Source organism: Phalacrocorax carbo, chromosome 1, assembly GCF_963921805.1.
Source record: "Phalacrocorax carbo chromosome 1, bPhaCar2.1, whole genome shotgun sequence".
Taxonomy (NCBI): Eukaryota; Metazoa; Chordata; class Aves; order Suliformes; family Phalacrocoracidae; genus Phalacrocorax; species Phalacrocorax carbo.
The window spans coordinates 59,970,683-59,993,140 of NC_087513.1; the positions used below are offsets into that span (position 1 = coordinate 59,970,683).

Below are 22,458 nucleotides of genomic sequence, written 5' to 3' on the forward strand. Positions count from 1 at the left end.
ATTGATAATGCATTTTGTCTGTGTTATAGTTCAGAAAGCCGCCAAAGAGCAGTGTTTTGTGAGGTACTGGGTAGATCTTGGATTTGCAACCATTAAGTGTCTGACCTGGTAATATTAATTCCAACGCAGGAGTAAGACTACCAAAGGGTGGTTGGGTTTGGGGCGGTTTTGAGGGGAGGGTTTGTGTGGTTTTTTAAATGCTTTTATATGTTTTCTGGCAGATTATGTCCAAGGCAATATGGTACTTATTAGAAATCCAGGGATGCCCTTATAGGCTGGAGTGCCTGGGAAAGTAGCAAGACCTTTTTGCTACTTATTAATTAGCATAATTTTGTACATAGGTGGGTACCATGATTACAGTCAGACATGTTAGAAAAAGATGTGCCACTCTCCTCAGTGGTAAGGCCAGAGTAAGGTTACCATAGGTCCCTAATAAACAGTTTCCTAATGCAGCACTCGCAAGACTTGAAGTTGTCCTGAGAAACAGTATTGTTATTTCAAGGAAACTGAGCAGTGGCTGTCATTGGTAGTGAAAATCAGGACGAATGCAAGAATTTTGAACGAAGAAACCTTACTATTGTACTAGGAAAGTGTAACAGAAAGAAATAATTTGTCACAGCTTTTGTGAATCTGTGTTGTGTGGTTATGTCCCACCACGCAGTGGCTCACAGTCGCACTTTGCACTCAAAGACACTGCCCTGCAGGCTCGTGCCAGGACACCCTTCTCTACTCCCATGTGATCACCATGCAATTCCCATGTGTGCTTTGAATCTACCATTGCATTCCCTTCTCATGTGACCTGATTTAGTCAATGTCGTGTATCAGTGTTTGGATTAAGTCAGAGGTTTGTGTGTAACAGGGAGGCAAGTTTTGTAGGGATGCCTACTGTATTTTATTGGACCAGCTGCTTTAGTTAAAAATCTTTTGGACCTGCAAATCCAGTATATCCAAGGGGGTGTGTATGTAAGAGTGTTGTTCTCTAAGAGGACAGACCTGCTCCTCCTTGGTGGGGATTGCCCTGTCATGTTCACTCTGCAGGAAGTAGGACAGAAGGTAAAATAAACCAGCCAAGACATGGGTGTGGGGAAAGCCTAGAGCACTGGAGCAGAACCCTTCAGTCTCACCAACAGCTAATGCCTACCAAAGTGCTATCCAATTAATGGGAAATGTGTGTCTGCTACCACACTGACTGCTTCGTGCAGTAAAATTACTGGCTAAACCTCTCTTGACCATCCACCCTTGTCCCAGTTTCACTGAGGGAAGTGATGGATACAGATTTTTTACGACTCATGGTATGCATCATTTATGATCACATTTGCATCATAAATGTTGTTAACAGGTCCCTGTGACAAAGGAGAGAAGATGCTAAAGACATGGTATTCCTTCCTGCTGTGTTGGCTGTCCTTGCGGCTTGAGGCTAATCCTGGTCTTAAAGTGAGGATTACTCAGAAGGGGCTGGACTACGGTATGTCTAACAGTGCCAGAAGTTAATTTATCATACTCTATACATAGAATATAGTTCCTTAATAAAGATTCAATGTAGAAACAAGGTCCTTAAATATTGCGATAGAATAAATTCCTTTTGTCACTTCACACCAGGAACACCCTTTGTCTCTTCTCTCGCTTATTTCCTTCCTTTTTGTGCACCCCAGTTGTGAATTTATCCTTGCATTGCTGATTGCATTCTCCTAGAGTCCAACAGTGTTTCTGCTACATTCCCCATATTGATCTACTTTCTTAGAACCAGAGTAAGACGGTATGTAATTTCTCCTTTTTTAAAAGTGTCAAAACCCTGGTTGAAAGTGCAATATTTAACTGAAGATAATACAACATAACTGGAGAAAAACCTAGAATTTTAGAACTACCACGTAGCTGCACACCTTCACTCTCATTCCTCCATTTGGCATGGGATAGCATCGGTATGTGCCATTCTTTCAAATAAATCTAGTAACTGTTTGCCATGATTCTGCCCCTTAACAGAATATCAGCAATTTCCACAATATATTTTCCTCACTCTTTCTAATCATGCTAACTTTCACTGTCTCTTACCTAAGACTTACTCTGTGGGTGTGGAGTGCATGTAGTATAATTTCAATTGTCTATAGAATTAATATTAATAATAAAGGTTAACAAGGCACAAATTCAACAAAGGCTGGGTCATGCTAAGGATTAATCGTCATTTATGTACTGAACATGCTGACAGGTAAACAATGGGCTTGTGAGATGAAAAGTAGAAGCTCAGGGTTTATGCCTTTGAGATGAAAGCAACGATCAGGTCCACTTATTTCTCTGTATGAGCATTGTCTTAAAGGCTTCTAAGGAGCTGAGAAGTGCAAGGCAAACATCAGTCACCTAAAACAAAACTGATCTCCATATCTTTTTATGACACACAGGAGAAATCACTCCCTAGGGATCTCTCATGCCTCTAGAAATGAGAATTCAGCCTGATATTTCTTAGTGTGAGCCCAGCAGTTTTTGTGACATTGAGCATGGCCTGTAAGCGCTGAACAGACAGACTAAGTTTGCACACCCCTGTAGTCTGTAGTAAAAATAGACATTACCAGTGCACCTCCCAAAGGCATTTCTTGTATTTGGAGAGCATGGCGCCTGTCATGTCTTTTCCCTTAATATGAGATTTGAAGGCTGAGGCAATAGATCCTGTCTGCATGCTCTTTGCCTGCTGCAAGAACCTTAAGAGAATTTCCACCTGGGATCACTGGCTGCCTCCGCTGACAGTCGTAAGAGTGCTTTAATTTATTTCAGTCAGAGCCCATATTTTGCTTTGGAGGCAGAAATTCCCAGGGAATCATAACTTACCTCTCCTTCATAAAAGATGCATTTTATAAAACGGTCTTCCAGTGCTGAGTTATCACTGATTTCAATTCTTTGGTTTTTTTAATACACTGAGGTCTGGGGAACATCATTCAGTATTAAAGTTTTAGCAGTGTCTTCATCAAAGATGAGCCAAAAGAAGAAAGACACAAGGAATTTGGGATTTAAAAATATTCTGTTTGTTGATGATAGGGTCTGTTTGTATTATCAATGCATGAGGAGCATTGAAGCATTCAGGAAAGTAGGGATTCCTTAAAGCAAGGAGATAAGGTAAAGAAATAAGTCAAAGATCTGCAGCATGCCGTAATGGATAATGTGCAGTGACAAAACATATGTACTCTGAAACAAATGGGAAGAAAACATTTAAAAGGGTTGTCTTTAAACCTCAAACAACTTCCTGTACACAAGCAATAATCCAGATAGTTCCCCTTTTGACATACCAGTACTTGAGATGCATATATCTCACTTTTTCAGCAACTAAACACTACATATAGAAGTCATCTTGCTGCTTCTTAACTGACTTTTTCCTTCAACAGGTAGGAGACAATCTGAGGCAAAGGTGATGACCAAGCATTTCCCAAGGCTTTCCACATTGCAGTGAAGTGAAGGAAGTATAACAGTTTCACAAACCTGACAAGAGTTCTAGAATATAAAATACAAGTCAGGGACAAGATGATCTTGGTTAAATGATTTATATGTGAGGGTAACTGTAGTTATAAATGGGTGTATAAGTAGTTGGAAGGAGGTCTCGGTAGGATTTAAGAATCAGAGGTTTTTATGAATTATATTAGAAGTGATTAAATTATTTGGCAACATATCTGGACCTTTGGGTGCCTGAATCCAATCTGCAAGGCATGTGCTTTCCTCTGTCCCCTTGTAGGCAGGAGGATTGGGATGGAGCTCCTGAAGCAAACAGTATTGAAAGAGACCTTCCCAAGCTTGAGTGGGCAGGAGAGTTTCTTTGTTGTTAAGGTCAACTATGTAATTTCAAGGTAAGTAGAGGAAATATATTTCAAAGTTTTAGGATTAGGATGAAACATCTTATAATATTGTTACTGCATAGTAATAATTATGCAGCCTTTTTTGTTCAGTGTAAAATTTTAATGGTTCATCCAACTCTGCTCCCACTGCCCAAACACTGATTTGTTTTATAAGTACTTCCTTCTACCACACTCAGAGATGAGCTTTAGAAAGCTTCTTAAGGAGCACCTTGGCTGTTTTATTCAGTTGGTTTGTCTCAGAGTTTGGGGCAAGGTAGGTGTAAGCATGGCTATGACACAGCAGGGGAAATGGGTGGAAAAGAGGGAATAATTGGTGTTATTAACAGTCCGCTACTATGAAGGACCTCAGGAGTGGAAGTAATTTGTTTGCGTTTGATGAGAAAAAGCCAACAAAGGGATAAGATGAAAATGCGTGCAGGTGGACAGTGTTTCTGGGCCAACATGGCAGGAAGATTACTTTTACAGAATCCTTTTGGATGGATTTACAATGGTAAATCGGCATTTTGATTGGATAGGGCTCAATACCTATTTCCTACTGAGGAAAATCATTGTACCAGGATCAACCAGTAGAAAAAGATGTTTATAGAGTTCCTACAATGTCTCCAAATAAGGAGACTAATATAAAAGGTTTTTCTACTGCTTTCAATCCCATCTTCCTATTAAAGCTTTTCCAATAGCCTATAAAGAGAAAACCAGAAAATTCTGGCCTTTTAATACTACTATCAAGCCAAGCTCTGCTACTCAGTAGCATTTTACTTCCTTTTCCTTACAAATTACCTAAAGCAAGAAATAATAATCTGGGACACTTCATGTACTTTCTGCTGGGTAGGGCCTGCATCTTTCATCTATCCCTAATTTCCTAATAGCCTGCTTTCCGGCAGGCTTCACTGTATTGTACCATCCTTGCAACCTTAATCCCTGCACATCTGAGAGAGTTGTGTTTGGACAGTCTGAAGAAGAGACTATGGGGGTGGAGGTGTGTGTGTCTTACTGCATGTCTTCCACTGTCTGATGGGTGGTGATTATAGAGCATATGGAGACAGATTCTTCTGGAGTTACATAGTGAAAGGAACATGGGCAACAGACATAAGTTACATCAGGAAAAGTTCCAATTAGAAGCTAGGAACAAATACTAGGGAGCACCAGAACAAGGGCCCAAAGAGGTTGGGGAATCTTCATCCTTGGAGGTGTTCAAGACTGAAGTGGGCAGGGCCCCTGAGTTGGCCCAGCTTTGAGTAGGGGGTTGAACCAGAAAATCTCCTGAGGTACTGTTCCAACCTTAATTATTATATGATCTTCAAAGCCCCAATTCATTCTCCCAACCATCGTTCTTGAAATTGGCCATCCTCCCAGTGGATAATCTGATTTTAGCTCACTGCAAACAAGATTACTAAAGGCAGCCTTGCTGCTGCCCAAGATGTTATTGAAAAATTATGGTCATTTTAACTAAAAGTAGCCGGTGCCTTCTGCCCTGGGGAAAGTAGATTAAAGGCAGTTGTTTCAGTATCTGTATCTGCCAGATACCAGGAAACAATGAGGAATATGTACTACATGATAAGATTACAGCTGATATCTTCACAATGTTCAGCTCAATTCAACACACCCATTTGCAAGACAATATTCTTCTGTATCAGAAACATTTGTTTTGGCAGGGAAACCTTCAAGTAAGATTTTGTTTAGAAAAATGGATCCTCTCCGGGGCCCTTTGCTGAGGCAAGGCAAGGAGATACAGAATGGGGAAAGAGAAACTTCTGTGTTCTTCAGCAGATGCTAGCATTCAGACAACCTGGATTGATTTATAGATGTAGCATCTGGGTTTAACACTCAGACTTATTTTACCCCAGCAAGCACATTTCACTTTAAGGAGTTTGTTTTTATCCTGAGGGGAAGTTTTTGTTTTGGCCAAGCATCCTTTTTTCTGTGGGCAGATACCAAGGATGCTACTAAGTGTAAAGGTACAGGTGTCTTTCTTTCCTAAAATATATAAGGATCGGTCATTTCTGAGAAATTCTTTTGCCAAAGCATAGACTTTGCCTTTTACAGCAGAAGGGTTTTCAGTGATCAGAAGTCCTTTTCACTCTTTTGACATGCAGTCTAATATCACCCTTTCTGTATTCTGTAGGCTCAGAATTAATGCTGTAGATTTCCCAGAAACTTCTGCTTCCTTTATTCCTGGCACTGGCATTAGTCTGTCAGTGGCACATGCTTCTGCTACAATCAGTGCAGACTGGAGAATGAACACATGGCTGCTGTAAGTATTGTACAGTGTGATACAGGTGCGGGGGGCTGTTCTGAGAGAAGGGTTGCAACTGAAATTCAGAAATATAGTTGGTAATTATTATTTTTCAGGTCATATATACTTTATCATTTAACAACAATCTATTTTAATAAACTTCTTAAGAAGGAAACATCCCCTGCCAACTACTGCTTTTTTGTTGTTTGTTTGGTTTTTTTTAATTATTCTACCCCACAGGTTGTCTCTTTGGGAGGTATCAGGTCAGACATCTGTTAGCGTGCTCAATTTGTCCAAACTCTATATTACATGATATTACATGAATATTCAGGACCACAGAATTTTTGTTGTTTTCTTCATATAGTATAACTGGAAGGTTGACTCTATAGTTAATTATCTATTTTTCTGGTACAGTGTATATTGTCTTTCAAAGTGCTGCTTTTAAAGGAAGGGCACTGTCACAATGCCAAACATTCAGAACTTCAGAAACTCCAGAATTCAGGTCACTATGGAAAGCTGAGTTAGCTTCATGAGCCTGTGCAGTATGAGATTATCTTTAATGACATGATTGCATACTGATTTTTCCACTTTTTTATCTCATCATCTTTGCTATAGAATTATAATGTAATATTCTGGATTTTCTTGGGGATGAGGGGTGGGCTAAAATTTCTGGGATATCAGAAAATTTTGCAAGGTGCTAATCTCTACCATTTGGGTTAATGGGGTAACTGGTAACAGCAGTAGGCATTGTTCTATTTGCGAGCCAGGTAGTACAGCAAGATGGATCACCAGGCTGCAAGTTTGACAGCATGTCCTGATTTCAAAAGAGCATGGACATGCAGTTCTGCATTCAGCTGCAGTACTGGTGGCTGGGAACTGCTGTCACAGTGCCCCCAACCTGTCTGTTGTTCCTTCTGTCAGGCCAGTATTGTGAGGAAAAGGATACTGTGTTCAGCAGGGCAAATCAGCTAATCCCAAACAGGAAGCCACCTCTCCCTCTTCCTGAAGGATAAGGACCTGGGCATAATCTGGAGAGACCCCAGATGTATAAAACTCCAAAGACTTCCCAGACAGCAAGGGAGGCAGGGAGCTGGTATGCAGGATTTGGCGAAGCAGATCGTGGTGGAGGTGGTCAAAGCCAGCTCGGGCGGAGTTTAGGGGCTGAAGGGTTTTTCTGGCCTTTTTCAGGGGCAGAAGGAACAATCTGTGCTGCTCTGTTCAATATGATGTTTTTTGAGTGGCTGTAGGTTTAGATAGATCCAGAATATGCCCTACTCTTCATCCCCTCTGTTCCCTAGTCCTGTGTGTTGCTTTCAGCATAGCGGACTGAGGGACCAGCTGAAATGAGCTTTCCAAGGGAGACCACTGATAACCCACCCCTCCTGGGCTGTTTCCAGGGTCAGTAAGACGGGTGTTATCACAGCTTTATAGCTGTGATAGTGTTATCCCTGGATTTCCAGCTCTGACTGTAGCCTTCCTCTCCACTGTGTCCTAGAGCACTCTGCCAGTCACAAAATCTCCTGGCAGGCCCTTTGCTCCTGGAGGTCTGGTGCTGAGACCCTGCCCCAGTGAATCAGGATTCCTCTTGAAGAAGAGCAGATATAAGGATGCAGGAACAGAGGACCTAAGTGGCTGGGCTTCTTCCCATCTCCCAAGCAGCCCAAAAAAGGAGGAGGATGGCTGAGATGCTTTTGCGATGGTCCTTGTCACTGAAGTATGGGTAAACCTAGGATGGAAGGATCTCTGGAAGTCACCTGTTCAAAACTGAGCAGTCACCAGACTAGATCAGGTCAGCTGTCTAGTGGTGGTGTTTAGCCAAGGATGGTAATGCCACAATTTCTCCTAGTAACCTGTCCCAGCGCTGCACAACCCCACTTGCGAAAATGTTTTTCCTAATGACTTGTGGGGTGGAGGTTTGGTTAGGGACTGGAAAATGAGGGTCTGAAGAGTGGTCCTTCCTCCAGATACCCACTTAATGCACATATATGGACTGAAAGGTGGGGTTGAAAATGGGAGTGGTGGTAGGGGTTACTTTGTGACTAGCAATACTGCTCACTGTTTTGGACAGGTGTAGTCTATGGTTTGGGCTGGGTTAAGATTAATCTCCTGGGATTACAACCTCTTTCTGCAGGATTTTTGCTTAGCCTGAAAAATGAAGAGGAAAGCTGAGAGACGTATGGTTTGAGCTTCATATTGGGCTGGGCTCTTTCTCCGAAGTATGGTGCAGCCACTGTAGTAATGCCTGGGGAAGCAAAACCTGAGTAATCAGGATGAAGGGGTGAAAAGTGATGCTCTTGGTGCCAGTTCTGTTATGGTAAATGAGGTTTTTATGAGGCTATTCTAACGTCCATTCAGCTTTCTGTATCCTTCTTGGTTGGTCTATAGATTCTATAAGTCCTAACCACAGTCCTAACACCTAAATTTGTTGAAATTTAGGTGTAAGGATATTTTTGGTGGGATCTTAGAAGGGACTCTTATAGAAAGAAGACAGAATGAATGGGGTTGGGGCAGGACAAAAAATAGAGGGATTTATACATTTTAAAGGGTTATTGAAAGTTCTTACAGGAAAGAGGAAAGTGGACCAATTGCAAAGTTGAGAACTGTTGGGTTATATATTTATTATCTAACTGGCTTCTGCTGCTGCAGTCCCAGAGGCCTTCAGGGTGATCTGTCAGGAAGGACTGGAATGTCTTTTGTTGCTGTGAAATTGTCACATTTTTGCAAACTTGTCAAATCCTGCACAACACTGGAAAATTCAAGTCCTGGAAACTCATGCATATAATTTGTTTTTGAATACCGTGCATGTCCCTAGCCTACTTTAATCCCCAGAAAACTCATTCTTCATTCTAGATGACAGAAACAAAAAGCCCTTTCAAACTTGATTTACAGGTTGTTTCTTAAACTGTTCCCTTAAAGTAGATGTTTCCTTGACCGAGTTTGTATTTTTTCTCCAAGCAGCAAACACCAAGGAGGAATTACTGTGTCCATCTCAGGACTGTTTATTGCAGTTATTTTCGAAGTGTCAAGGGATAGCACAGGCCACTTGTCCATGTCGCTACACAATTGCCAGCTGAGCATTAATAGTATAAAAGTCAAGTTAAATGGAGGATCTAGGTATGTACAGTAGATTTTCTAATTACTCCGTGGGTTGTAGCATAAGGGCCACTTTTCAAATTTTAACATTTAGTTGTATCCAGTTACAGGATACGACTAACTATTGAACGCTTTGAAAATAGAGTTTTAAAGGTCTGCTTTTGAAACCAGGCTCCTTTGCTGAGTGTGCGAAGTGCAGTTAATCTTTGTGCCTATGCCAGCAAATGAGCTGACTAAACATACTGCATATGAAAAAAATGCCATTTGGGCATATTAAAGAATACAAGATTGCAAATGGCGTTTGCAGATATGAAAGTGGTCTAGACTGATTATGCCTTTTGACAAGCTGACCTACAATTTCAGAATAAAACTTTCAAAAGAAAATACGAAACAATGTAGTTCTCATTTTGATTTTCTATACATTTTTTTGTCTTATTCAAAGGCAAATTGTGACTAATTGAGTATTGTTTATCAACACGTAAACATGAACATTTGCTACTTTGCAGATTGCCTTCTAAATATCTCTTACGAGACTGAAAACTCCTAGCATTTGTCTGAGACTCATAAATTAATAAAAAGTCAACTGCACGGTCTACCAATATCACTGTAATCATGTCTCATTAATATAAATTACATTGACGTCCCAGTCTGCCAGATTTTATATTACAAAGATCTCAATCTGTGGTAGAAAGTCATTGTGTTAATTTCCTTTCCTCCAGCTGGATCAACAGTTTTTTGTCTGGTTATCTTGAGAAGCCCATTCACACCAAATTGGATAAAAATGTAAGTTTGCAAAGATAGGTTCAGCTAGTGAAGGGGAGGAGTTGAAATACAGCCCTTATGTTACTGATTTGTCTCTCTTTTCATATAGCTATGCCTAAATATCAAATACAAAATCCAAATGATGGATGCACAACTAAGAAAGCATAAGGGTGAGTTGCTGATAACAGCTTTTTGTTAAGTAATTTTCATAGTGCTCAAATTGTAGCCTTTCTTATTAGATGCCAAACCATTCCTTTGTTCAGAGAACAAAGAAGGTGAAGGAAGAAAAATACAGCCATTGTTCTGTACCTTAACCTATTCCAGAGTCCACCCTAGAAATCACTTGCATGCACCTTATATACAATATTCAGATTTCTTCTGTGTCCATAGCAGTTCACCTGTAATCTTTCAGTCTGTTGTAGTTGACCTTATTTCCTTAGATTTCTGAGATGAACATTTCCATGCTGATCCTTTATGGTCATGTGGACAGAAGAAAACCTAAGTTAGCAGTAATCCACTGAAGAGCTAGCAAATGTCCCTGTAAGATCTTGTAAACCTAGCACATCTTGTTTTGAACTTGAGTTCAGTGAGATAACAGGAAGGCAGTGTCACACTAAGCATGCTTGCTTCACACCAGTAACAATTCCTGTGTCACTCTTGCAAAGGCATTAAGAAAAGAGACAACTGTGTCCACAAAGCATATATATGTAAGATTTTCAATTCTATAATAAATCCCACAGCTTTTTTTTTCTTTGCCTTTTGTTTGTTGTTGTTTTTTTCCAAGACTAACAATATTTGTAGTTTACACCAATTCAAATTAATTTAATTCACCTAAGTCATATAATTCAGGTCAGATAGTTTGTTCCCACTCTTCATTTTGCATTGTGGATATTTCTATTATCTGCTCTGCTATTCAGAAGCAGAGTAAGTAGACTTTTATTTTTCCTAAAATGGCCTATACCTGCCATGTGCCACGCAGTGGCAAATAGTACTGAAAATCATGGTCATCGAGAACATTTTCTTATGCAGCACAAACCTAAACACTTCAGGCTCAAGGGCACGCCAAGCTGTGCTGCCATATTGAGGAGTTCATAATCTCTGTGGGAATTCGGCATTTCTCCTTAAACCCATCTGATTTTTATACAGTGTGAACAGACTTTACAGTCCAACCAAAAATAACAGTCAGACTGGAGTTGCATGCAAGCACCCTTCAGAAAAAGTCTTCAATCATATTGTCTGATAAAATGCCCTCTATTGTTGTAAACAAATATCCCTTGTCTTCAATACTGATACATGTAAAAATGTGCTAATGTCATCTTCCAAAGTATTTAGTAGTACTTACCAGTATTTCACTAATCATATAGGAGAGTTTAGTTCTCGTGTGCAAACACAAAACAAAAAAGGGGGCTCTGCCCTAGATACTCCTTCTTTCACTGCATGGGAGAGATTGCTGAGGAGTGTATTCAGTTGTGAACAACCAGAGAACAAGGCCTAAACCAGGAGGAATCAATGACTTTTCCAGAGGGAATACCGTCATTTTTTCCCTTCTAACAAGTTTTTAAATTTTCTCGTTCCTTCTCTCACCATTCTTCTTCAGATTCACCATTTCTATAATGCCTTTGCCTTTAACTAAACAATGACTGTTTGTGATGTGTTTTTGTAATAACAGCTGTTTTGGTTTTGTCCATCATTCTTCTAGTCTTAAGCCAGATTGATGCCTTTGCACAAATAGACTATTCCCTAATTAGTTCTCCAGCAGTCTTCAAATCACACATTAACTTGGATTTGAAGGTAATTTGTCTTTAATATCAGTGTGCTTTCTAAGACTTTTCTGATTCTCTTTTCTGTTGATTCATTTTCTTTCTCTAGAGTCTCATTCAGCCTCTCCAATATTTAATTAGAAAAGCAATAAGTCGTTTGGACATTTTGGTCAAGAGCTATTTTGGAAACCAGATATGATTGTTTATTTAATAAATTAACTGCATTTGTTAATTAACCAAAGCTATTATTTAGAATTAATTTATTTCAGAGTTGAAACCCTTCAGAGGTGCTTTATAAACAGCATAAAATTGTTCTTTAGATACACAGCTGTTCCACTGCTGCTTGGTCTTCGCCTATTACCAGTGATACATAATCCATGATGGTTACCAATGTGATTGTAATCGAAAGCATTTGTTTTGAGATGACTCAGCATCTTGTATATGTACAAGTCACACCCAAACAAAAGACGTCTCACAGTCCTTGGGCAGCGCACAGCAGTTCTGTTCTTATCTATTTGTCACTTTTGTTGGCAAGAGATATCTCAGCAACACCCAGGTTTTCCAGCAGCTTCAACAGTCCTTGTAATTCAGAGCATCCCCACGGCTCTCAGAAATTATTTCAGTTAAGAAAGTTGTGCTAGAGATGTGGTTGAATCTCTGCTTCTTGGTTATTTTGTTCAAGCAACTTTTACCACCCACAAAAAAACACTGTAAGCAGGATATACATAGCTTAAGTACTAAGCAATTGTTTATCAGCTACTATAGCTAACTAGAACTTACAGGCTAAGCTTTAACATGCTGACATCCTGATAGGATACAAAATACGTCTTTGTAAGTAATTTATTGATCAGGTAGGGAAGCTACTGGTTTTCAGTGCTCCTTGGAAAAGGCTGATCCTTGATGGTTATGAGTGCCATCTTCCAATTCTCAACTTTTTTCTTAGGGTTTTATACCTTTCCATGTAAGTATTTTTCCTGTTGAATCTTTCAGCTACCAAACATTACAGTGTCAGTAATTACCCTACTTACTGTCTGTTCTTACTTTTCTTGTCTTACATGGCCTGAGCTCACATACCTTCTCACATTATAAGAATTATTTTCGTAGTATAACTGAACCAAGGCCCTACACATGTGCAGCACCCAAACTAGGTCTTGGAGGACTGGCAGCTGGACCAGGGCTAAGAGTTAGGTGGCATAAAAGGCTCTTTTGTCTCCCTGTCCTAAGCAACTTCCAGTGTTTTTGAGGTGTGCCTGAAGATTTTTTTGAAATGTCACCCTTAGAATTAAATTAACAAATGTGCCTTTGCCACAAGAGAAAGAAAACTGTGGTCCAGAGGATTTTTTTTCTGTGTCTCATAGCTGCGGTTGAGAATGCTCACTTGAGTGCTCAGATTCAAACTTTAAAAGGACGGAGGCCAGATTTTCTCAGTGATTCCTATATTTTTCAAATAGAGCCTGAATTTGCTGACTTTCAGGGCATATCACAAACTTATTTGCTTACTTCAGGTTTTCTTTAATGTCAGGCTTTTCTTCAGATTAGGAATAATTCTTTCTGTTCAACCACTGCTGGTGCATTCTGACAGATACAAATGTTTACAACTAGAAATACTTGATAATGACTCTTTGCAGGGCGCAGTCTACCCAGTAGGAAATCACACAGACCCTCCCTTTGCACCAGCTCCATTTGCTCTCCCAAACCAGGGTGATTCCATGCTATACCTGGGAGTCTCCAGTTATTTTCTTAAGTCTGCTTCACTGGCTTACTACAGAGCAGGGGCTTTTAACATCACCATCTCCGAAGAGGTGAGTATAATTTGCATGTAATAGAATTACAAATAGCAGCAGTATGGATGGTCAGCAAAGGAGACTAACACATTATGTTTGCCATTTCACACAGATTTGGGTCACGCTTCTACCACTTGTAGGAGGGATTCATTACATTCATTCTGTATGTCGGCATATAAAATAGCCAAACTCTCCCTCAGACCTAAGTCTGAACTTCTTGGCAGCTCTGTGCAAGAAATGACAGATATGAACATCAAAGAGCTGGTGTGCAAGGAGTGGCAGAAAGAACCAAAAAAAGCTTTTCTCTGCATGTATTCCACATAGGAGAGGAAAGGGCAAGACAGGAAAAAGTGTACTGAAGCCACAGTCTGCTGCACAGAGGCCCACAACAAATGTATTGGCTCTGTTGAGAGCTAGAATAAACCCTCAGACACAACAGAACAACAAAATGAGGCAAGAAGCAGGTACAAGGAAACTAAACTTTCAGCTGTGAGTGAAGAATATAAAAGACCTCTCAGAAATGCTGTTTCCACACTGGCATTAGTAGTCAGAGTTTCCAAGAGGTTTTGCTAACTGAAACAGGGCTAAGAGGGCCTTTATAAAAATCGGTGACACAAATGGCACTGACGAACATCATCACAGTAGTCTGCAGCAAAAGTGCAAATGAGATTTTTGAGTCCTGCCTCTAACAGATTCAGGTACTTCATCTAGGAAAGTCCCAAAGGCATGAAGTAAGCAGGATGCCACATCCATCCTTTCAAAGAATAACACTTGTTCACTGGTACATGCTTCTGAAACATGTCCATGAGAAATCTATCTTCTGTCCCACAGAGCACTGTGCGTTCCCTAAGAATCGTTCTGGGGCAAGGAAGTACTGAATCAAAACATGGATTATCTAAAACTAAAGTAAACATGATATGTTTTTTACCCAAGGAAAACCTAATTTTCAAGCTGATATAATGATCTAATTTATTTCATTTACAGCTTGCTACTACTTTTAACCTAAATACCGCCTTATTCAAAGATTTTCTTCCTGAGGTGGGTACTTTTACTTGTACAGGCCTTTTAAGAAAGAGCAGTAGCTATTGTTTCTTATGGATATTATCTGTGTACTAGCTCATTTGCAAAAGCTTGGAGGAGACAAGGAAACTGAGCTAGTTTATGATTAGTGCAAGATTCAAACATACATGTCTACTCCATCATAACTCTGTGTTCTTCCTTACTATATCACACTACTCTTCAGTCATTCCCCTCTAAGTGCTGGATTTTCTCAGTCTCTGAAACAGTTAAAAAGACCAAATGGTAGACATCTGTGAGTTGTCTCCTTTTGTTCCTGTTCAAGGTGATAGTATCTCTGCTATTGGCAGCCCAACTTCTCTGTGCAAACATATCTTATTTATGACCACTGGGGATTATATACAATGGGAAGTAATAGTCATGAGTAGCTAAGTTTATAAATGTGATGCAAGAAATTAAGATACTATGAGATGCTTTAAAAATCCCTAATATGGCAACAGTTACTATAAAATTATGACATTTGGAGTCTGCGGCATCACAAACTAAAGTTTTGTCCTCTAGGAGTTTCTCTGTTTTTTCAGAAGATTGGCTGTTTTGGAAGGCTCCCTCTTTTCCAAATTCTTTATATTGTCAGCATCATTAATTTATTGTTTTTTAACGGAATCATTCATTTCCCTCATTTCTTTAACATGCAATGCTAATCCCTTCCTCTTAAAATATGCCTTTCAGGAACAACCTTTAAATTATTTCTCTATATATGTTCAATATTGGTGGGTCTGAAACGTCATCATTTGTTTTATGGTCTCTGAAACTCAGTGTATATGCAACACTAATTTCATCATTTCAGTTGGTGTAATTAAAATTAAGTATTTTTAATATAGGTTAATTAACAAGAGGATTGGTATATAGCATCTGATTATGATGCAGCCACAGAAACTGTAGCTTAAAAAAAGCTTAACTCTGCATTCAACGTTTTTTTCCTCTTTGGAATTCCACAGATTGCTCTGAGTTACCTAACAGCGTGCCCAGTGCTGCTGAAGCTGATGGCTACAACACCACCTGTGGTCAGTTTAGATGCAGACAGATGCATCCTACAGATCACTGGCTGTGTAGAAGTGTTTGCTGTTCTTCCAAATTCAACCACCCAGTACATCTTTACAGGGAATCTAGTAAGTGACATGAGCTAGAAGATAACATCCTGTGCTGGGGCTGAAAAATCACACAGCAATTTTCCAGATCCTTTGAAAATCATAAAGATTGGCATAAAATAGCATGTACTGTTTTGCCACAGATATGCTTACTGTTCTGTTGCATTTCACAGGGAGAAAACATGCACCACATATTGTAGAATTTCATAGGCAGGTGCAGAGAGCTACTTATGAAAGCCCATTTTTCCATGTAGGAGGTTGAGTGACTATTCAAGAATAAATTGTAGTATATAAAAATGTGATTATCAGATGCCCAATCTTCCTAACTTGTTTATTATAAAATAGTTCATTGTGTCCCCAGGCATCTTTTCATTGCGTTGAAAGTGAACCAATTATGTCAGCCATGCAAGGATTTAAATGACCCTAATGATAAGGAGGCAATCAGGGCAGTATTATCACTTCACTCATGCAATATCAGGCGCTGGCAGAAAGCGGGAAATTCACAAATGATTTCACTATCTACATGTATTGACCAAATAAAAAGTTTAGACATTGTGTTTCCAATAACAAAAGCAATTGCATTTGTGCCTGTATCTAAGACAGTATCTATCTGTGTATAGAGTTACAGAAGACTGTTTTGGTTTTTTTTTCCCTGCAGACAGCCAGTACCAGAGCCAATTTGACAATAACCAGACAGAAGTTGATTATCTCATTACTTCTGAAGAGGTAACCAAGGAAAATTCAGAAAGGAACATTAATGATCCCAATATTAGGACACAACAGAACTTCATTGTGTCAGCCTGACAGTGCTTGTTTCACCATGAGAAAATTAGTTCCCTTCTTTCTCACAGGGGCTCTAAGACTGGTCGGTCTAAATCTTGCAGATGAAATATAATAATATTGTGGAACAACCCTGTCTCTTGTGCAATGTGATGCTACCCCTTTCTGTAGGTTAAATACCTTTCCAGATGGCAATGTTGGATTTATTGGTTATCTTAAAGGCATCTGTTTCAGTCTGGGCTAATGTTGGAGAATGAAGTTCAGTAGTTTATTTGAAAGCTGCTGCCATGCCATGTCTGAGCATCATAAACAGAACTGCCAGAGTGCAAACACTGCACTGGACCACTGTAACTAGCCCTCTGTATGCATTCACATGAGGGGAAGGGAAAAGTGAGACTACATAGCACATACTGCAACAGCAGATACCAGGCCATCAAACAGATGAGACTAGAAAGGTGTCTGTAGTTTGAAGCGAAGCTCAGAGCTTTTTAGGTTTTGCTTAGATCTTGCTGGTTTTGTGGTTACCTACAGTTATGGGGGTTCTCAGTTGTCTTACAACAAATTTTATTCATACTTCAAGCTGGGCTGGGTTTACAGCCCCTTTATCCCTAAATGCACCAGGTGGGTAGAAGCACAGACTTTCAGGCAAGTAGCCCGCGTCAGTGTTTCTTCTTGTTATCTCTATACTCCAGGTTGGGGCAGCATTCCAGAATATGTGATATTTTTTAACCTATTACATTTCCATTAAATAAAAATGTGAGCAGCCTTTTCTTAGTTTTGGGCACTGGACCTTTTTAACAGGAAGAGAGGACTTAGAGTGATCAGAGCCTTTCAGTGTAAGTTTAAGAAATAATGGTGCCACACACTTAGAACTTTTGACAGAAGAATCTGGTTTTCTGTTCTTCAAAATATTGTTTTTCCTTGGGATTATATTTCCAGTGGTCTGAGGATGCATTACAGCATCAGTAGAAAAAGTTAGGAAATCATAATGATTAAGAATAGATATGAGTTTATTTGAATCATAATGAACATTTGAGGAATGTGTAGTTCAGCCATTGCAGGACATGGCAATTCCAGAAAAATCTGATTTCCCAAGTCTTATAGTTACAACCCAAAACTACACATGACCATAGGAGGAGATTAGTATCAGAAAGATCCCAGTGATTCTAGAACTCACTTGTAGTTGTGACAGTTTTGATTAAAAGCTGTTGGGAATCAAAGAGTCTTCAGTTAAGTTAAATATGTGAATCAGCATGAAATCAGTATAAAATTCCACAAATGCATCTTCAAGCAGTGTGCATAACTTGTGCCTTCATCTTTTCTAATGAATCCTCTTCTTTTAATTCTTTTCCTCAGGCTCCAGTTCTCCCTGCTGCACTCCGCTCTTGGCTTCTCTAAGGTAAGATGATGGTTTCAGGTGCCTAGGAAAGGTAGCTGAGCCCTTCAGAGATAAAAGAAATTAATCTGAACTTGTTGCTAGACAATTCTTCGTCTGACTTGGGGATATCATCTGCCACTGCTCCTTCTGCTCTGAAATAGTATATTCTCTGCTTTCCTTTTTCTTTCCAGTAAGAGGAAATACCTCTTGGAGTGTTTGGGGTGGGGGGGGATTCTCATTAGAAGCTTCAAATATTATGGAGTTATTACTGTGTAACATTAATTGAAACAAAGAGGAATGTCTGCCTGGGTCTGCATGACCTAGCAAGCCGTCATAGTTGATTCTGCTCACTTCTGTATGTACCAACACAAAGACAGGCATGGAGCTAGCACCATGCCACTGCTTAGGTCGTTCACTGTAGACTGAGAAGTGGTCAGTGCGACTCTGCAGCAGCCAAGCCCAACCTACATCTTTAAGTGAAAGGAGGAGGACACTAATCACAGTGGCATAAGACAGAGCACCAGGACAGGGCAGTGCTTGCCACCCAGAGAACAGTTCATTTCTGAAAACTGAGTCCTGGCAGCTGAAATGGGGTTGATGGGGTTGAATAGGTTTCATTCCTAAAGTTAAGGTTCAACCCAGATACTTAACATGCAGGAAAAAAAAAAAAATTAACTTAGTGCGAGAAAAATGGACATCTCTTTATAATGTATATTTTGTATTGTTCACCTGCAATGTAAACCAAAAAAAGATCTTTTTTTACCTGACATTTTCTCTGCCAAGCTCTGTTCTGATCTTTTTGCCTGTTACTTCAGTTCTAACGCTCCAACTCCCCCGTCAAGCTGCAGTCCCATAGGCATCAGGCAATAATCACCAAATGTGTTTCCCCCTCACAGCAGATGTCACTGCTGGAGAATTTTGTGTCTTATGCCTTACGGAGTGCAGCGATCCCAGTAATCAATGGTAAGGATTGTGGCTGGTTCCTGAGCAGAGTTGGTGGGAAAGCAGGACTGAAACCACAAAAGGGAGTACCCAGCTTTAAAGACTGTGTTATGGGAGGTTTTCTGTCTGTTTGGCTACACCTGGTTGGGTCTACCCTGTGCTGGAGTTCAGTCCTGGTCCCTCAGTCACCTGGATCAGCGGCTGGGACAGAGCAAGTCTTGGCTCCCTTCCAAACACTGGGCTTGGATTTCCTTTCCACTGGATGCAGTGTGGCAGCAGAGCTGAGACATGCTTGAGTCTTGTCCTGCCACAGTGTCAAGCCATGACCAGAGAATGGCCCAGACTAGGGAAGCGCAGGAGCATACTTGCATCTTTGGGGTTCAGGGTACCATCTCTAACTTTATCACCTCCTCTGCCTTTGTGCTTCACCTGCTGCCACAGGCAGGACAAAGTGGCAAATCAGCTCAGTGGGATGCAGAGAGTGAGGGATGATGAAGAAAGAGGTGAAGGTAGAAAGAAGCAGGTGGAAGAGTAAAGAAGGTGCCTATGAGGTAAACAGAGGTGAGGAGACTGCTGAGGAAGGAAGTGAGCTGTTGATGAGGAGAAGGAAAAGACATGAAAGGGAGGGATGCAAAAGTCAGTTGTTTGGAAAAACAAATAGGAACAGAGCTGGGGCTTGATCCAGGAAGGCAGAGATAGATGAGAATAAGAGGGACCAACAGGATTAGAGGATCAGGTAGAGGGGAAAGTGAAAGGAAGATGGAGAATAAGTCAGAGTGGGAAACAGCAGAAACTTTTTCACAGGATTTTTTGCTTTTTAGCACATATGAATAATAGCTCCTTTGAGAGGTGCAAGGATGGCTGATTAAAGGGAAATTGCAAAACAAGTAGAGTTCCTTGAGAAAGATGCTTCTGAAGTGCATTTTGTTATTATACTCAAATATATTTATATTTGTCTTTTCCGAAGATAAACTAGGAAAAGGATTTCCTCTTCCTACCTTGGCCCACACTACCCTGACTGGACCTGTAATAAAAATTAATCAGGTGAGAAGCCCGATTTCTTGTTAAAGAATATAGCGTCTTTCTCAGGTCTGCGCATTTGTGTGTGTTCCTGTGTTGGGTAGATCTAAAAGTTGCTAATAGTAAAGTGTAGGGGAATAGACAGGGATCGGCGACCGGAAGATTACGGGATGTGACGGAAAGATAGACTCCTCCCCATAGGAGTGGCAGGAATAGGAAGCGCAAGAGCTATATAAGCGTGTGACGCAGCTAAATAAATGGACATTTTGTATCCATCATATTGGTGTCTGTGCATCACTGTCCCCAGGGTGGGTAGAGCCCTGTGTCCCGGAGATATGCGGCCCAAGATAAGTTCTCCCGCAGAAGCGTACAGCTACAGTAAAGCTTTAACTATACGCTAGATATAAAATCCAAACTCTCGATCAAAAATGAGCCCTCCACCCCGCCAGCCCTATCAGTTGTGGGTTATAAAGGGTCCGCTAGCCCTTTGGGGTATGCCAGCATGGGACACCACAAGGACAGCTCTCCCCAGCAGGGCTTAGGAGCGCTGAGTGCGAGTCCTCACTACTCTGACTGTTTTCTGAGGAAGGCTTATAGGCAGCCTGAGTGTCTGTGGTAAGCATTACTCAGCCTTTTGTAGGGTTGTATTAACTTACCTCAGAGCCCATTCCTATCCTAAAATTAACTAAAGATCAGGAGGTATAAAGCCACTCTTATCTCCTGCCTTGCTGAAGGGCTTACCATGGGATCTAGTCCCAGAGTACTGACCCTAAATATGTCCATCTGAAATGTAAGGTAATTTTACATGTTCTTTTTTCCTCAGGGTTATCTGGTGATTTCCACTGATGTTCACTACAAACATGAAGAAGGGGGAGATGAGGACCTTCACAGTCACTCCTAATGTCCCTTTACCTTTAAACCATAAGAGAAAAATGTACTCTTCCTTCTGTTGGCTTGTATGGAGTAGAAGCTATAACATTAGGCTTTTTGTCACTGTTTTTAATGTTTAGTAAAACTTCTTAATCACTTTTCACAAACTGAATCTCCTGGTTTTTAGTATGGTGATTGTAGCTGACAGTGTTATTGATGCTTTAGAAAATCTGTTGCAGCCTGATGAGGAGTGCCTGGTTCTTTTCACTGGAGTTATAGACACCACATTTTATTAATTCTTGGAACCAGTTCTTGCATTATTCAATTTCTCTCCATTAGTGTTAGCAAAACTTTGTGTAACAATTTGTCCCTTTGTAACTGCATAGCAAGAGTGGGAACAGATTTATAAAATCCAATGAATTATCATAGAATTATAGAATCACATCATCTAGTCCAGACCCTGGCTCAGAACAGGACTAATTAGATCAGGTTGTTGAGGGCTGTGTCTAGTTGAGTCTTGAACCCCTTCAGGAATGGAGGTTCCACCACCTCTCCAGGCAACCTGTTCCACTATTTAACTACCTTCAGAGTAAATTATTTCCCCCTAATATCTAATCAGTATTTTCCATGCTCCAACTTGTTGCCTTTTGTCCTATCACCACACACTTCAAGAAGAGTCTGACTCTATTTTCTCTATATTCTCTGATCAAAAAGTTGTAGACAACAAAAAGATCTTTCAGGCCCTCTCTTCTCCAAGCTGAATGGGCCTGATCTCTCAGACTTTCCTTGTAGGTCATATTCTCCAGCCCCCTTGGTGGCACCTGCTGGACTTGATCCAGGATGTCAATATTCTTCTTGTACTGGGGAGCCCAAACTGGACACAGTACTCCAAATGCAAGTGTCAAATGGAGGGGGAGGACCACTTACCTGGACCTGCAGACTTATGTTCAACTTGTTGTCCACTAGGAGTCCCAGATCCTTTTATGCAGACCTGCTTTCTAAACAGCCACCAGCCTGTACTACTGCAGGGAGTTACTCCCTCCCAGATGCAAGACTTCACACTTGCTCCTGTTAACTTTATGTGTTCCTGTCAGCTCACTTCTCCAGCTTGTCCAGGTTTCTCTGAATAGAAGCCCTGCCCTCCAGCATGCTGACCACTCCCTGCAATTTGGTGTCATTCACAAGCTTGTCAAGAGTGCACCCTGTCCCATCAGCCAGGTGGCATTAAACAGTATTGGTCACAGTACTGATTTCTGTGGGACCTCCACTAGTAACTGGTCAACAGCTGGACTTCACTAATCACAGCTCTTGGATTCTGGCACTCCAGCCAATTTTCCACCTACCTTCTCCAGCCCATATGTCTCCAACTTGGTGATGAGACTAAGGGAGACTATGGCAAAGGACTTGCGGAAATCAAGGTATAGAATATCCCATGCCCTCCCCTTGTCCACAGTTCCAGTCAGCTCATCACAGGAAGCAGTGAGGCTGGCTGGGAATGGTCTGCCCTTGGAAAACCTGTGCTGGCTGCTCCCAGTCACCTTCTTATCTTTCATGTGCTTTCAAAATGGCTTCTAAGACATTTTGGTCCATAACCTTCCCAGGGACTGAGGTGAGACTGACTTCTCTGGATCATCCTCCTTGCCCTTCTTGAAGATAGGTGTGATGTCTGACTTTTTCCAGTCATGAGGAACCTCTCTCAAGTGCCATGACTTTCTGAAGGTGATAGACAGCAGCTTCACAATGAGATCAGCCAGGCAAAACCTTCAGCACCTCCAGATGCATCCTGTCTGGTCCCATGCATTTGTGTATGTCCAAGTGGGTTAAGTGAACTCTGCCTT

General features: G+C 40.8%; 1 protein-coding gene across 1 annotated transcript; it reads left to right on the forward strand.

The window, feature by feature from the left end:
- The first annotated feature begins 1,305 nt into the window (after positions 1–1,305).
- LOC104041138 (BPI fold-containing family C protein-like) lies at positions 1,306–20,651 on the forward strand. The gene is given in 15 exon segments (XM_064455853.1): positions 1,306–1,465; positions 3,713–3,824; positions 5,956–6,084; positions 9,025–9,180; positions 9,879–9,942; positions 10,031–10,091; positions 11,621–11,712; positions 13,310–13,483; positions 14,450–14,503; positions 15,481–15,651; positions 16,289–16,356; positions 17,767–17,809; positions 18,685–18,751; positions 19,698–19,774; positions 20,574–20,651. Coding segments are annotated over 15 exon segments (1,506 nt in total).
- The last annotated feature ends 1,807 nt before the right edge of the window (positions 20,652–22,458 follow it).